At 35.8% G+C, this 15,506-nt stretch overlaps 1 protein-coding gene across 1 annotated transcript in view; it reads left to right on the top strand.

The window, feature by feature from the left end:
- TTN (titin) overlaps positions 1–15,506 on the top strand; it is a gene marked incomplete at its 5' end in the record, with an annotated part of 236,845 nt that overhangs the window by 140,001 nt on the left and 81,338 nt on the right. Inside the window, 31 exons of the mRNA XM_079538876.1 lie at positions 61–324; positions 440–706; positions 830–1,093; positions 1,550–1,689; positions 1,813–1,939; positions 2,052–2,318; positions 2,415–2,681; positions 3,141–3,407; positions 3,498–3,637; positions 4,594–4,720; positions 5,463–5,605; positions 7,302–7,425; positions 7,955–8,221; positions 8,363–8,460; positions 8,603–8,771; positions 8,866–9,132; positions 9,281–9,547; positions 9,633–9,911; positions 10,013–10,421; positions 10,528–10,652; positions 10,748–11,014; positions 11,539–11,808; positions 11,905–12,207; positions 12,335–12,637; positions 12,978–13,165; positions 13,255–13,369; positions 13,906–14,190; positions 14,457–14,608; positions 14,743–14,890; positions 15,100–15,277; positions 15,369–15,490. Coding sequence (XP_079395002.1) covers positions 61–324; positions 440–706; positions 830–1,093; positions 1,550–1,689; positions 1,813–1,939; positions 2,052–2,318; positions 2,415–2,681; positions 3,141–3,407; positions 3,498–3,637; positions 4,594–4,720; positions 5,463–5,605; positions 7,302–7,425; positions 7,955–8,221; positions 8,363–8,460; positions 8,603–8,771; positions 8,866–9,132; positions 9,281–9,547; positions 9,633–9,911; positions 10,013–10,421; positions 10,528–10,652; positions 10,748–11,014; positions 11,539–11,808; positions 11,905–12,207; positions 12,335–12,637; positions 12,978–13,165; positions 13,255–13,369; positions 13,906–14,190; positions 14,457–14,608; positions 14,743–14,890; positions 15,100–15,277; positions 15,369–15,490 — 6,609 coding nt within the window. The remainder of the gene's footprint in view (positions 1–60; positions 325–439; positions 707–829; positions 1,094–1,549; positions 1,690–1,812; positions 1,940–2,051; positions 2,319–2,414; positions 2,682–3,140; positions 3,408–3,497; positions 3,638–4,593; positions 4,721–5,462; positions 5,606–7,301; positions 7,426–7,954; positions 8,222–8,362; positions 8,461–8,602; positions 8,772–8,865; positions 9,133–9,280; positions 9,548–9,632; positions 9,912–10,012; positions 10,422–10,527; positions 10,653–10,747; positions 11,015–11,538; positions 11,809–11,904; positions 12,208–12,334; positions 12,638–12,977; positions 13,166–13,254; positions 13,370–13,905; positions 14,191–14,456; positions 14,609–14,742; positions 14,891–15,099; positions 15,278–15,368; positions 15,491–15,506) is intronic.

Genomic DNA, 15,506 nt, shown 5'->3' with positions numbered 1-15,506 from the left:
CATCAACTTTTCAGAAGTTCTGAGCACGGATACAAATAATGTGTTCTGTTTTGTTTCTAGAAATTGAACTGGACTTTGCTGTTCCCCTAAAAGATGTCACTGTCCCTGAGAAACGCCAAGCAAGATTTGAATGTGTCCTTACCAGAGAAGCCAACGTTATATGGTCTAAAGGCACTGATATACTGAAGATTGGAGAAAAGTTTGACATCATTGCAGATGGAAAGAAACATATTCTTGTAATCAATGATTCTCAGTTTGATGATGAAGGAGAATACACTGCTGAAGTTGAAGGCAAGAAGAGCACCGCAAGACTGTTTGTTGAAGGCAAGTAATTTATGAACAAAATGTTACAAAATTATGTATATATAACGCATGTATAGAATCACATTAGCTTTTTTTTTCTGTTGATACTTATGCGTGCTTTATTTTCACCCTCCAGGTGTGAGGCTGAAGTTCATCTCACCTCTACAGGATCAAACAGTGAAAGAAGGAGAAACAGCTCACTTTCAGTTTGAGCTTTCTCATGAAGACATGCCAGTGAAATGGTACAAAAATGATAAGAGACTCCATACAAGCAGAACTGTTCTTATTACTTCAGAAGGAAAAGTTCATAAACTAGAAATGAGAGAAGTAACACTTGATGATATCTCTGAAATCAAAGCTGTAGTCAAGGACATGAACACACAAGCAAACCTCAAAGTCTTAGGTAATTACTTAAATATAAAATACACTATATCATAACTACAAGCAATGTTGTTAAGTAGAGAGTGGCAAAATAATACATTTGTATCACTAATTTAATGTTTTGTATTCAATATCCCTTTTGTAGAGGCTGATCCATACTTCACTGTGAGATTGCAAGACTACAGTGCTCTGGAGAAAGATGATGTTACTCTGCAGTGTGAGCTTAGCAAAGATGTCCCAGTAAAATGGTACAAAGATGGTGAAGAACTAGTTGCTTCAAGCAGAATTTCCATAAAAACAGATGGCGTGCGCCGTATCCTAACAATCAAGAAGGCTGCAGAGGGTGACAAGGGTGTTTATGAGTGTAGCTGTGAAACGGACAAGACAAATTGTAACGTTGGCATTGAGCGTAAGTCATCATACCTTGGCTAAGGGAGCGTACTGAAGCCTTTGTAAAACAAAGTTGATAGAAGATAATAGTTATGTAGTTGAAATATATAAATTAACAATTACCAAGTATATTAAGAAGAGACAATATATATATATATGGCTGTTGTAAAGACAGTGATTCTCATTTTTGCATCTGTCCATTTACAGTCAGGAAAAAAAAAGCTTAATTAAATATAGCATATCTAACTTAATTATGAAGAAAAATATTCTTGCTGAAAATAACTAAACTTTCAGACATATTGTAGAAAGATGTTATAGACAGCCCAACACTGTATTTTTAAAAAAGAGGTAACATCAGTAGTAGTATTTGAATTCTGTAAAGAAGGGATAAGGAGAGAGTTGAAATCCTTTTCAGTCCTACGTTTGCTATGTTACAAAATAAGTAAGAAAATGTGAACTTTTTTTTCCCTTTCAGCTCGCTTAATTAAAGTGGAGCGCCCGCTGTATGGAGTGGAAGTATTTGTTGGTGAAACAGCACGTTTTGAAATTGAGATTTCTGAGCCTGATGTCCACCCAATATGGAAACTGAAGGGAGAGACCCTAACGCCTTCACCTGTGAGACTGCTGCTTTATTCTCAGACAATAATTTATGATAGGAAAACATATTTGATTATAAATTTTGCTGAGTAGTTTCTTGGAATACCTATATTTCAGGGGTTCTTTTTTCTTTATTACCAGGAATGTGAAATCATTGAAGATGGGAAGAAGCATATTCTCATCCTTCATAACTGCAAGCTAGATATGACTGGAGAAGTGTCTTTCCAAGCTGCTAATGCTAAAAGTGCTGCCAATCTGAAAGTGAAAGGTAAGGCTTGCACTTTGTCAAAATGTGTATCTCAGGGCACTAGAACAAATCTAGCGGTAGCAATTTCTATATAAATTACTGCTGAACTGAAAGTACTCTTCTTTGATTTCAGAATTGCCTCTCATCTTCATTACTCCACTAAGTGATGTAAAGGTCTTTGAGAAGGATGAAGCCAAGTTTGAATGTGAAGTGTCCAGAGAGCCCAAGACTTTCCGCTGGTTGAAAGGAACACAAGAGATCACTTCCGATGAAAGATTTGAAATAATTTCAGATGGGACAAAGCATGCTCTGATTATTAAATCTGTTGCATTTGATGATGAGGCTAAATATATGTTTGAAGCTGAAGATAAAAGAACAAGTGCCAAGCTAATTATTGAAGGTTTGTTTGCCTTTATAGGAAAGAGTTGTGACATAGTTGTTCTTGAACTGTTTTTATTCATAGTATTTTTACTAATGAAATATTTTATTGACATAGGTATTCGCCTGAAATTCATTACTCCTCTCAAGGATGTAACAAAAAAGGAGCGAGAAACTGCAGTGTTCACAGTGGAACTCTCTCATGAAAATATCCCTGTTATCTGGTTCAAGAATGACCAACGGTTGCATACCAGTAAAGTGGTTTCAATGACAGATGATGGCAAATTTCATACACTCACGATCAAAGATCTTACTATTGATGATACTTCTCAGATTAGAGTGGAAGCTATGGGCAAATCCTCAGAAGCTAAACTCACTGTTCTGGGTAAGCATACCCAATAAGATTTTATATGATATATTATTACCAGAAGAGTCTTCCTAATGAAAAATCAGAAGGTCTTGTAATGTGTTTGGTTTGGCAAGGGTTGGGTTTTTGTGGGGTTTTTTTTCTATCTAAACCTATTCTACGGTGTTTTACAATTTGCTTGTCTTCCACTGGGCTTCATTTACCCTTCACAGGGGATGATGAAAATAACTTTGAGCTTTCATCTAGGCATGGCAAAATTAGCTATAAAATACTACTTATATGGTGCTCTGAAGCTCCTAAAAAGAGCGAAATCATTTTGTCAGCAGTACGAGTAATACACTGAAATGCTTCTTAGATATTTGTTTTCTCTTTTTGCAGGAAGCTATGCAATAATAATTAGGACTATATTTTATTGCTCTTAGAAGGCATAAACAGGAAATGTATTTACAGTAAGAATCATTGTCCTTTCACTTGCAGAGGGAGACCCTTACTTCACTGGGAAGCTTCAGGATTACACAGCTGTGGAGAAAGATGAAGTGATTTTACAGTGTGAAATCAGCAAAGCAGATGCCCCAGTGAAATGGATGAAGGATGGCAAACCAATTACTCCATCAAAGAATGTTGTTATTAAGGCTGATGGTAAAAAGAGAATACTTATACTGAAGAAAGCTTTGAAGAAAGACATTGGACAGTATACTTGTGATTGCGGTACCGATCAAACCTCTGCTAACCTCAATATTGAAGGTAGGGCTGGGTTGCTATGTCAAAGTAGTCTGTTGGGATCCACTACAGACTGACAGAATCAATCTTTCTTTTTTTCTTTCCACTCTCCAGACAGAGATATTGAAATCATCCGTCCACTATACAGTGTGGAGGTGATTGAGACAGAGACTGCCCGTTTTGATATTGAAATATCTGAGGAAGGTGTCCATGGCAATTGGAAGCTAAAAGGAGAACCCCTGACTGAATCACCTGTAAGCATATGTTTTAGGTTCCTTCTTATATGTTACTTAACAATTTTACATGTAGCTGGAATGTGAGGGAGAAGCAGACGGTTGCAGAAATTAAGTGAAAATTCATTCCACTTTCAGTAAGGGTAATTGTTGTAAAAATAGTGTAATTTTCAGTAATAACTTTAAAAATGTAATAGAAATCAGTACAAAATATCATATGAAATAGCTGAATAATAAATGATTTTACATAAATACACTCTCTATTGCCAGTTCCTAAAAATCAAAATGCAGAGACCTTATGAAGTTCTGTTAAATGTGATAGCATTTGAAAATATAAACTTTAGATTCTGTGGGTTTTTCTGTTTGTTTGTTTTGAGTTATGTTTGTTATAAATAGACGTAGATCGCATTTTCATACTCTTCACTATTGCTATGACAGCTAAAAATTATTTAAAATGGTATATGGCTTAATTAAATATTATTAACTCCTTACTGGTAAGATCTGGAAGTTTAAAAAAAAAAGTACAGTCATGACAGGAAATAATTTGGCAATGTTTGATGTTACAGTGCAGATGTGAATAATCAAAATGATCAAAAGTTCCATGAAAATCAGTGTCTGGATGAAAGAAACCTTCTCAAGAACAGATCACAAAGGAAGCTTACCTTACCATTTTCTATTTATCTCTGGCCTTCTGATTGGTCTTCATATGAATGCATTGGCTAATCCATCAGCACATACATGCCACCCTCATAAATACACTGCCTCTTGCACTTTTTCCAGATTGCATTAGAAAGGAGGGAAAAAAAAGGGAGCAGACTATGAATGAATGTTTATGGAGTATGTTAGGGGCAGTGGGCCTGAGTTTTCTGAGTGTAGGAGAACATAACAGATGCATGGTCTGAGGAGAAGTATGGGCTGATCTGCTGAGGAGCACAAACAAGATACTGGAAAAAATTATTTCACTTTTCTTTTTGAAGGACTGTGAAATCAAGGAGGAAGGCAAAAAGCACTTTCTTACCTTGTACAATGTACGTTTAGATCAAGCTGGGGGAGTAGATTTCCAAGCAGCAAATGCCAAATCTGGTGCTCACCTTCGAGTGAAACGTAAGTATCTTTGGAATACTTATGAACGTATGAATGTTTTATGTACTCAGAACTTCTTTAGTATGAGTGGACAAATCTGTATATTGTAATCTACCCAAGCCAATTATTTCTAGAACAAGTAGCTCAAGCTACCCTTTTTATCCTTTAATTAAAGAATGTTGATATTTAGTTAGTTACTATAACACTGGATATAGTTTATTTATATAGGTGTAGAAAAAGTAAAAAGATGGCTGTGAATGCTTCTTCATGATCTGGCATCGTGTAGTTATGAAATCAAAGTATCACAGCATCAGGCTTTGCAGCATTAAAATATCACGTTAACCTGAGAAGATGGGATCACAGTGATATTTGGAGATAGGGTTAAGATCGTGATGGACAGGGACAGACCACATGGTTGAAGACCACTTGTTTCCTACTCCAATCCTAGCCCTCGCTATTTTGGAAAACACATGCCTTATCTAGCAAGAGGCATGCAAGGCTTGGCAGAGAGACAGATGCACAGCAACTTTCCTGCTGACCTTGTTCAATTTAAAGAAGTGTGCTCTGCAAATAGGAAATTTTTGGTCACTAGCCCTTCCCCTAAAAACCCAGGGTGGCCCCTTCTATTTAGAGAATTAAAAGAGCGGCACTGCAATGTCTGTCTCTCTTGAGGGAAGCCACCATGGAGATTAGTACATAAGGGCAGCAGTTCTCTCTTGGGTAGAAGTGACTAATCTGAAAATGATGTCGTCTTCTTACCAAGCTCGAGTAATAGGCTTGCTGAGACCTCTCAAGGATGTAACAGTGACAGCTGGGGAATCTGCAACTTTTGATTGTGAACTCTCTTACGAGGGAATCCCAGTAGAGTGGTACCTGCAAGGAAAGAAACTGGAGCCCAGTGATAAGGTAGGGAGACTAAACTTTATTTTCCCTTGTGTTTCTTCGTCCTTCTTCACTTTCACCTCTCTTCCACTTTTTTATTTATTATTTATATATACATATATTTTTTAATTTACTTTCTGCTAGTAGAGATAGTAAGACACAGCACCGCTGTTGTGATGAATGGTAACTTCTCACTGACTCAGAATGGAATATTTTACCTGGAAAAGGAGAATGTGGAATACTAAAAGTATGTTTTGTACAAAGGGAAGCTAAGACTTTAGTTCCTGATTCTGTGCAAGATGCTGTTGCAGGGATGATGAATTATTTTTCCTCTGGTTAATTGTAGCTAGTGTGAGAGAGTTTTGAAAGGTGCTTTCAGGAAATGTTTCTTTTCTTGAATGCTGAGTTGCAGTCCAATTCTGCATATAAGGGGATTAAGAGGATTCAAATTCCATTTCAGGCATTTGTTCTGGCACTCAAGATAACTTTCTGAACAGATTTGCTTGTCCAGCACTTCTCACTAACTATTTTTAACCCTTCATCAAGTGCTGGCTCTTAACTTTGAGATCTGAGCGGTCTGGAATGTAGCCAGTTTAACATTTAAAGTTAATGGAGGGGGGAGATTAATGTAGGAAGTGTAAAATAAAATAGGTATGACTGGTTTTAAGACTACTTTTTTTTTTTACATGTTAGCTCTTCTACATGAGAAGGAATGAGAATATAAATGGAGATGTAAATCTCAGACAAAACAAACCTTCAAGGGATCATAGAATGTAGCAAAGTTTCAGAACCTGTAGTTATGCTCCTAATGATACTTCAGTATATATTTTTTACTTTTAAATGTAGTTTTAACAGATTGTATTCAGTTTTGGGAAATAGATCTTCCTGAGCTTTACCAAATTTGCTTAAATGAAATCTAAATCATTAAAACATATAGAAATAAGATAAGAAAACAATTATCAGAGGAGTGACAATCCAATTTACTATATTTGTGAACAGACAGGCACAAAATTGAAACTCAACAAATGGGACATTTAGTAAACCAAAGTGATCACTTCTGAGTTTAGAAATAAAAATGTGGAAAACTATTAATCACCGCTATGGCTTGGTATTTATTACTGCCTGGCAAGTTATCACAAACTTAATATTTTTAAATGATCCTTTCAATTACTTGAGAAAATTCTAGATTTTTATTCAGCTTGCATATCTACTTAAAACTGTCATTTTTCTTCAGCTGAAATTTGTGAAGGAAAGTTTATGTAGAGGTAGCTAATGAAAATGCATGATTACCAAGAATTTTCAACTGTAAATGAACAGTGATATTTTTTTCAGGCAAAATTTTCTACGAAATTTAATAATAGAAAGTCTAACTAGCACTTGAAAAAGAGTGTGTGTGGGGGGGGGGGAGACCAAGCTGCTTTATATTTCTGTACAATTTTTTACTTCAGATGTAGACAGAAGTGATAGCATAAGCATAAACATAAAATTTCAGATTTTTGTAAGTGAAAAGACAAAACAGAAATGATTCTCAAAATCCTCAGAAGATTTTTATTTTGAGCTATATTTATCATATGTATAAGGAAATTATCTGAGCTTCATTTAGAAGGAAACAAAAAAAAATCTGTAGACAATAGGAAAAAAAAAAAAGCTATTTCATTAAATGTTCCTCAAATCTTTGTTGTAGATACTTACAAAAGTATTTTTTTATGTACTTTATAAGGTTGTCACACGTGCTGAAGGGAGAGTTCACACACTTATTCTTAGAGATGTCAAGTTAACAGATGCTGGAGAAGTGTCACTGACTGCAAAAGATTTCAGAACTCAGGCAAATCTTTTTGTGAAAGGTAAGTCAGTCATTTTAATTATACTATAGCCAGTGTTAACAGACCATTCATGTTTCACCCCACAAAAGGATGTCAGCATACACCATATATCAAATTAGAAGGCTCATATATACAACATTAGAATGGTAAATAAATTTCCTTACTAAAAATACCCCTTTAAAATCTTGATGTTTCATGGTAGAGTTGAGAAAATGATGAAATAGTGAAATAGCGAAAATGTGACAGATGTGGGAGATCAATCAGTTCTTTAGGGTTTCTACAGCTTCACTGCAGATTTGAACGTTCAAGTGGCCTCAGTATGACACACCAATACCATATCTAGTTAAGACTTGCTTTTAGTCTTTCAAGTATCTGGAAAACTATGAAAAAAAAACCTTCAGCAGAGAAGTTCAAGAGTGCTGTTGATTGTTCAATTTAAAAAAAAAAAAAAAAAAAAAAAAAAAAAAGTGAGCAGAATGGAACAGTTCTGTACTAGCAGAAGGCCAGATGTGATTTAGATCTTTTCTACCAAAAATCTGTCCACTTTCAGAACCCCCAGTTGAATTTACTAAACCACTTGAGGATCAGACTGTCGAAGAGGAGGCCACTGCAATACTGGAATGTGAAGTTTCCAGGGAAAATGCAAAAGTGAAATGGTTTAAAAATGGAGAAGAAGTTCATAAAACAAAGAAGTATGATATCATTTCTGAAGGCAGAGTCAGAAAACTCATTATCCATGGCTGCACACTGGATGATGCAAAAACATATACCTGTGATGCCAAAGATTTTAAGACATCATGTTTTCTCAATGTTGAACGTAAGTAGATTATAATTTTCTATGGAATAAGTGTATAGACACTAGTACTATGATAAGCAATAAATCATAATATACATTTCAGCAATTTATTTTGCTTTATCTGGGGTTTTCCTCTACTAAAAATTCTGTGCTTTTTTGTAGCTCTTCGTGTTGAGTTCCTGAGGCCACTAACTGATCTTGAAGTTAAAGAAAAAGAGTCTGCTCGGTTTGAATGTGAAATTTCTCGCCCAGGTGTCAAGGTCAATAATATTTTCATTTTTTTAAATTTGAGTAGTTCCTTCAACTAGAGCTTTTACTTAAAATTGTTGCAAAAGAACACACAGCTGAAATCTGCGCTGAGCATGTTAATTTTAGTAACCATGTCAATTTGTTTTAAAACAGGTGAAGTGGTTCAAGGATGGCATTGAAATTAGAAAAGGCAAGAAGTATGATATAATTTCCAAAGGGGCAGAACGCATTCTGGTTATTAGTAAATGTCTCTTTGATGATGAAGCTGAATATGCCTGTGAAGCCAAAACAGCTAGAACTTCTGGCCTACTTACAGTGATAGGTAAATGCGTCATTTTCATAATTTCATCTGTAAAGAAGAAAAAATGTTGTTTTGATGTAAGATCTTATTTGGTTTTCCAAATTCTTTTTTGCAGAGGAAGAAGCTGTTTTCACAAAACATCTTCATGATCTTGAAGTAAATGAAAATGAGACTGTAAGGTTGATCTGTGAAGTCTCAAAGCCTAATGCTGAAGTTACTTGGTTTAAAGGAGATGAGGAGGTGCCTGATGGTGGTAGATTTGAATACATTTCTGATGGCCGAAAGAGAATTCTTGTCATACGTAATGCTCATCCTGAGGATGCTGGCAAATATACTTGCAAACTACCAAGCTCTAGTACAACAGGAAAACTTACTGTACATGGTAAGAGTTACTTTTTTGTCTCTGTTCTGAAAAAAGAGATCAATTAGATGAATACATTTTGGTTTATTCTCTTTATAAAAAGAGAAATATAATGATAGATATCTACAAATTTGTGTATTTATTTATTTATGTATTTATTTATTTATAGAACTTGCTGCAGAATTTCTTACCAGACCACAAAATCTTGAAGTTCTTGAAGGAGACAAAGCTGAATTTGCCTGTTCAGTATCCAAAGAGGCAATTACAGTACAATGGCTGTGGGGTGACACAGTCCTGGAACCTGGTGATAAGTACGACATCATTTCAGATGGCAAAAAGAGGACACTTGTGGTTAAAGACTCCATTATAGGAGATGCAGGAAAGTACACTGTCAAGGTTGGTGAAGCTAAAGCTACAGCACGCCTGACAGTGATTGGTAAGTTTTGTTTTATCATTGTGAATATTTTATTGCATTTCTTGTACAACATGATTTATTACTTCTTCCATTTTTTCAATTTCAGAAAAACTCAGGATTGTAACTCCCCTTAAGGACCAAGAAGTTAATGAGGGTCAAGAAATTATCTTCAACTGTGAAGTAAATAAAGAGGGTGCCAAAGAGAAGTGGTACAAAAATGGCGAGGCAATATTTGATAGTGCAAAATATATTATTGTCCAGAAGGATTTAGTTTATACTCTCCGAATCAGGGATACACAGTTGAAAGATCAAGCAACATACAGTATCTCACTGTCAAACCACAGAGGGGAACATGCCGAGAGCTCTGCTGCCTTAACAGTATTAGGTAAAAAAAACTTTCAATATATTACAGCTATTCAATGACCATTGTTTTGATTTCACAGGATGTAAATTAATATGTTTGGTTTTTTTTTTAATTCTTAATAGAGGAGGATCTTAGAATTGTTGAACCCCTTGAAGACATTGAGACCATGGAAAAGAAAACTGTCACATTCTGGTGCAAAGTCAATCGTCTTAATGCAACTCTCAAATGGACAAAGAATGGTGAAGAGATCACCTTTGACAAGCGTGTTCTGTATAAAATTGATAAATACAAACACTCACTCATCATTAAAGACTGTGGCTTTAAAGATGAAGGTGAATACACTGTAACTGCTGGACAAGACAAATCTGTTGCAGAACTTCTCATCACAGAAGCACCAGCAGATTTCATTGAACATCTCCAGGACCAGACCGTCACTGAATTTGATGATGCTGTCTTTACCTGCCAGCTTTCCAAGGAGAAAGCTAGTGTAAAATGGTACAGAAATGGCAGAGAAATCAAAGAAGGCAAAAAGTACGCATGTTTTATTATGCTTGTACATATGTTATTTGTATTCACTTTACTTTCTGTCTTTATCTGGAAATTAAAATACTGCTTACTTATTTTCTCTCCCATAAAGATATCAGTTTGAAAAGGATGGAAATCTTCACAGATTAATCATAAAAGACTGTAGACTAGATGATGAATGTGAATATTCCTGTGGAGTGGATGACAGAAAATCTAGGGCAAGACTTTTTGTTGAAGGTACTTGTAAAATTAAGTAGGATTAATTTCTTCATTATTTAGTGATAGTAGAAATGATAGACAAATAACCCCAAATGAATTGACATTCATTTCAGAAATCCCTGTGGAGATTATTCGACCACCGCAAGATGTTTATGAAGCTCCTGGTGCAGATGTCATCTTCATGGCTGAACTGAACAAAGATGGTGTGGAAGTCAAGTGGCTGAGAAACAACATGATTATCATCCAAGGTGACAAACATCAAATGATGAGTGAAGGAAAAGTCCATAGGCTGCAGGTGTGCGAGATAAAGCCTCGTGACCAAGGAGAATACAGATTTATTGCTAAAGATAAGGAAGCAAGAGCTAAACTTGAATTAGCTGGTAAGTTGTCTGTTTCATACTTGTTTTATAAAATGTAAGATGAGTGAAATAAGTCTTCAACTAAATTTTGTTTTTCTTCTTTCAAAGAGTTGTGTTAAAAAGAATATGCAATTAGGCATATGCTGTTGAGGAAATTAGAGGACGCTTTTCATTGTCTACAGTAAAGAGCGAGAATTGAGGTTTACAGAAGACAGAACCATTTCATTTGGTCACTGCAGATGTGAAAAGCAAAAATTATTTGACATGATCATTTTAGTTACATGAGTTATGGCTTCATTCATTCAACTTCAGACCAGTAAATTACATTAAATTAATGCTCAAAAAGCAGCTCCCTCTTCCCTGACTTTATAGGAGGGCCGATTTTCTTGCTCTCTGGAGCAATGTAATGAATACATAAAGAAACTTGTTTAGAATTCACATAACGGCTCCTTTTGTTTTTCTACTCCTTTGCTTCTACTTCTTTGCCTACCACACGTTATTCTTTTAATATGGAAGTACTCATTTGTCACATTGATATTCCTTAGCTGCACCTAGAATCAAGACTGGTGATCAAAACCTAGTGGTTGATGTTGGGAAGCCTTTAACTATGACTGTTCCATATGATGCCTACCCAAGAGCAGAAGCTGAATGGTTGAAAGAGGAGGAAAGTCTACCAACAACAACTGTTGATACAACAACTGACTGTACTACCTTCAAAATTTATGAAGCAAAGAAATCAGATAAAGGAAGGTACAAGGTTGTACTTCGAAACAAACATGGCCAGGCAGAAGCTTTCATCAATGTAAAGGTCATTGGTAAGTGCTCCTATTATTAAATTTTTACTTACATTTAGTTAAGCCAAATAAAATAAAAAGATGCAATCACCTAAATTATTGTTATATATTTGTTAGATGTTCCAGGGCCAGTTAGAAACTTGGAAGTCACTGAAACTTATGATGGTGAAGTTGGCCTTGCCTGGCAAGAACCAGAAAGTGACGGTGGAAGTAAAATCATTGGCTATGTTGTTGAAAGGCGTGATATCAAGCGTAAGACTTGGATTGTGGCCACTGATCATGCTGAAAATTGTGAATACACTGTTACTGGACTTCAGAAAGGAGGAGTTGAGTACCTCTTCCGTGTAAGCGCACGGAACCGAGTGGGTACTGGTGAACCAGTAGAAACAGAGAGACCTGTGGAAGCTAAAAGCAAATTTGGTGAGCAGAAGTTATGAAAAATTTGGTGTTTGATGACAGCATGAAAGAAAAACAAAACATTAGTTACTGTAACAATAGATAGAGAAACAACCTTGTTTTTTCTTTTTCTCCATAAAATGAAATGCAGATGTTCCTGGTCCTCCTCAAAATGTAGAAGTTACTGATGTGAATAGGTCTGGTGCTACGCTTACCTGGGAAGTTCCTGAGTATGATGGAGGATCTCCAATTACTGGCTATGTTATTGAACTGCGTAACAGAGGTTCCATCAAATGGGAGCCAACTATGACCACTGGAGCTGATGAACTGTCAGCTGTCCTGACTGATGTTGTGGAAAATGAAGAATATTTCTTCAGAGTTAGAGCTCAAAATATAGTTGGAGTTGGCAAACCAAGTCATCCTACACGTGCAGTGAAGATTATGGACCCAATTGGTAAGCATGCCAGCGCTACTATGATTGCATTTGCTTATTTAAATATTATGTGTACTGGAATGTTCCAAGAAGCAATTAGAGAAATGTGTGTACTGAAAAATAACATGTTCAGCTAGGCTTTTCCTAATTTTGATGTTTAAACATTTCAGAAATATCTTACAAGCGTTTGGCGCAGTAAGAACTGCCAATATTTTTGATCTGAACTTATGAGACAACCTTTATTTAAAAAATAGAAGGAATGCAACTTTAAAAATAGTACTTTAAGGTACAGACAACTGATATGCTGAACTATACTCCTTTACCAAGTTGCCAAGATGTGTTTCTCTCAAATTATTTTCAGAGAGACCAAGTCCTCCCATTAACCTTGATCATTCAGATCAAACAAAAACATCAGTGCAGCTCACATGGGAGCCTCCACTTGAAGATGGAGGAAGTCCAATCTTAGGATATATTATTGAAAAGAGAGAAGAAGGAACAGACAAATGGATCCGCTGTAACCCAAAACTAGTACCAGCGCTTACTTTTAAGGTGAGATGCTTGGCTCATCAGCAAAGTACTACAAAAAAAATGTATAGTTAATTTTTAATGAGTTACTAAAAATTATTTGTGCTTTTTAGGTAACTGGATTGAAAGCAGGGTCTAGCTATTACTACAGAGTCTCAGCAGAAAATGCAGCTGGGGTGTCTGATCCAGCTGAGGCTATTGGACCGTTAACTGCAGACGATCTTTTTGGTAAGCTATGTGCTGTTTATCAAAGATAATTAATTAGAAAAGATGCACAGCTGAAGTTCATCTTGTGGCTCGGATGTATGTGTTTCTTCTGTGATTCTAAATAGCAGAAAAAGCTTTAGTCCTATGAGATTCTGGGTTATTTCTCTTCGTTAAGAATCCCACCAATAATTAGCTGTATTAGGTAGCGACCTGTTAGGTTGCCTGGAGAGTAAGACGTGACCTTTTGTCTCCTGACCCAGATATGTGGAAGATGGAAGATATCTGAGGGAGAGAAAGTCAGGGAATACACAAAAGAAATCATGAAGTTCTAACTTTAAAGAATAGGTTAGATTTCTTATCTATTAATTCTAAAATATCACATATTTCTAACAGATTTTTAGCTGGGAAAGGGAGGAATTCATAAGCTACAACTAGGCCTAGACAGCTACAACCTGTTGGCTCAGATGCACTCAGAATCACCCTTTCAAAACAGCTATCATTAGTCATTTTCAGAACATTTGAAAATATTTAATGAAATTCATTTTCCATTTTTTCAGTTGGACCTACAATGGACCTAAGTGCATTTAAAGATGGACTAGAAGTTATTGTTCCAGAGCCAATAAAGATCCATGTTCCTATCACTGGCTACCCTATTCCAACTGCCACATGGTCTTTTGGTGAGCAAGTCTTAGAAGAAGGTGATCGTGTAACAATGAAGACCACTGCTGCCTTTGCAGAACTTGTAATTACTCCAAGCGAACGTCCAGACAAGGGAATTTATACCTTAACATTAGAAAACCCTGTATCATCTGTTTCAGGAGAAATCAATGTTAACGTCATTGGTAAGTGGACATGTATATATTCTAATATTAACATTATTAGATTAATACAGTAAAATCACATAACTTTCAGTAAGCCAAGAGTATTAAAACATAACTACAAATTAGAAATTAAACCCCCCAAAAGCTTTTTTTTTTATCTTCAACAGCCAGCTGTTTACTATTTTAGGAAGAATAACTGAGTACAGCAAGTTTTTTGGCAGATAGATAAAATAAAGATCATCTGACAATGTCTGATTAGAAAATAATAAAACGATTGTGATTTCCAGCTCGCCCAGGTGCTCCAAAAGAACTTAAAGTTGTAGACGTAATCAGGAGTACAGTACAGCTGTCATGGGAACCTCCAGAAGATGATGGTGGAAGTCCAGTTATTGACTATATAATTGAAAAACGTGAAGTAAGCCGGAAAACATGGATCAAGGTATGTTCATTCTTTATCATTCCTTTTGTATTTGCTATATTGTTTCCACATGTGCTGCTGAATTTTGTCATAATTTTGTAATAACTCTTTGGAAATAGATTTTAGAAGCACAATGGATTCTTCCTTCACTTTAGGTTATGGATCATGTCGTGGACCAAGAGTTCTCTGTACCTGACCTCATCCAAGGAAAAGAATATTTATTTAGAGTTTCTGCACGCAATAAGTGTGGCCCAGGAGAGCCTGCATATATTGATGAACCCATAAATATGTCAGCACCAGCAAGTGAGTCAACTTTTTTAGACTTGCTCATTTTCTTGGTGACTGTCTTTGAAAATCTTGCTGATTTTCCTTTCAACAATATGTTAAAAATAATAAATAAATAAAAATATTAAACCAACTAAAAAAAAAAAAAACAACCAAAAACCAAATGAACAAAAAAACAGTTCCTTAGATTGTTTTCTAAGATACCGTATGTATTTAATTTTTAATAGCGGTGCCCGATCCACCTGAGAATGTTAAATGGAGAAATCCAACTTCAAAAGGAATCTTCCTAACATGGGAACCTCCCAAATATGATGGTGGTGCTCGCATCAAGGGCTATCTGGTAGAAAAATCACAACGTGGCACAGATAAGTGGGAGATATGTGGGGAGCCTGTTATTGAAACAAAGTAAGTAACTTCATGCTATAGTTACAACCTTTTAACTAACTGTACCATCCGAGCCTCTTTAAAAATTTGTATTTTTTTTTTTAACAAACAGAATGGAAGTAACAAAACTTAAGGAAGGAGAGTGGTATGCATATCGGGTTAAGGCTTTGAACAGAATAGGAGCAAGCAAGCCAAGCAAGCCAACGGATGATATTCAGGCCATTGATGAGAAAGGTAATTACTTCTATCA

Source organism: Tetrao urogallus (genome assembly GCF_951394365.1).
Source record: "Tetrao urogallus genome assembly, chromosome: 8".
Taxonomy (NCBI): Eukaryota; Metazoa; Chordata; class Aves; order Galliformes; family Phasianidae; genus Tetrao; species Tetrao urogallus.
Note: the sequence above shows the minus strand (reverse complement) of the source record. Positions and strands in the feature narration are given on the sequence as shown.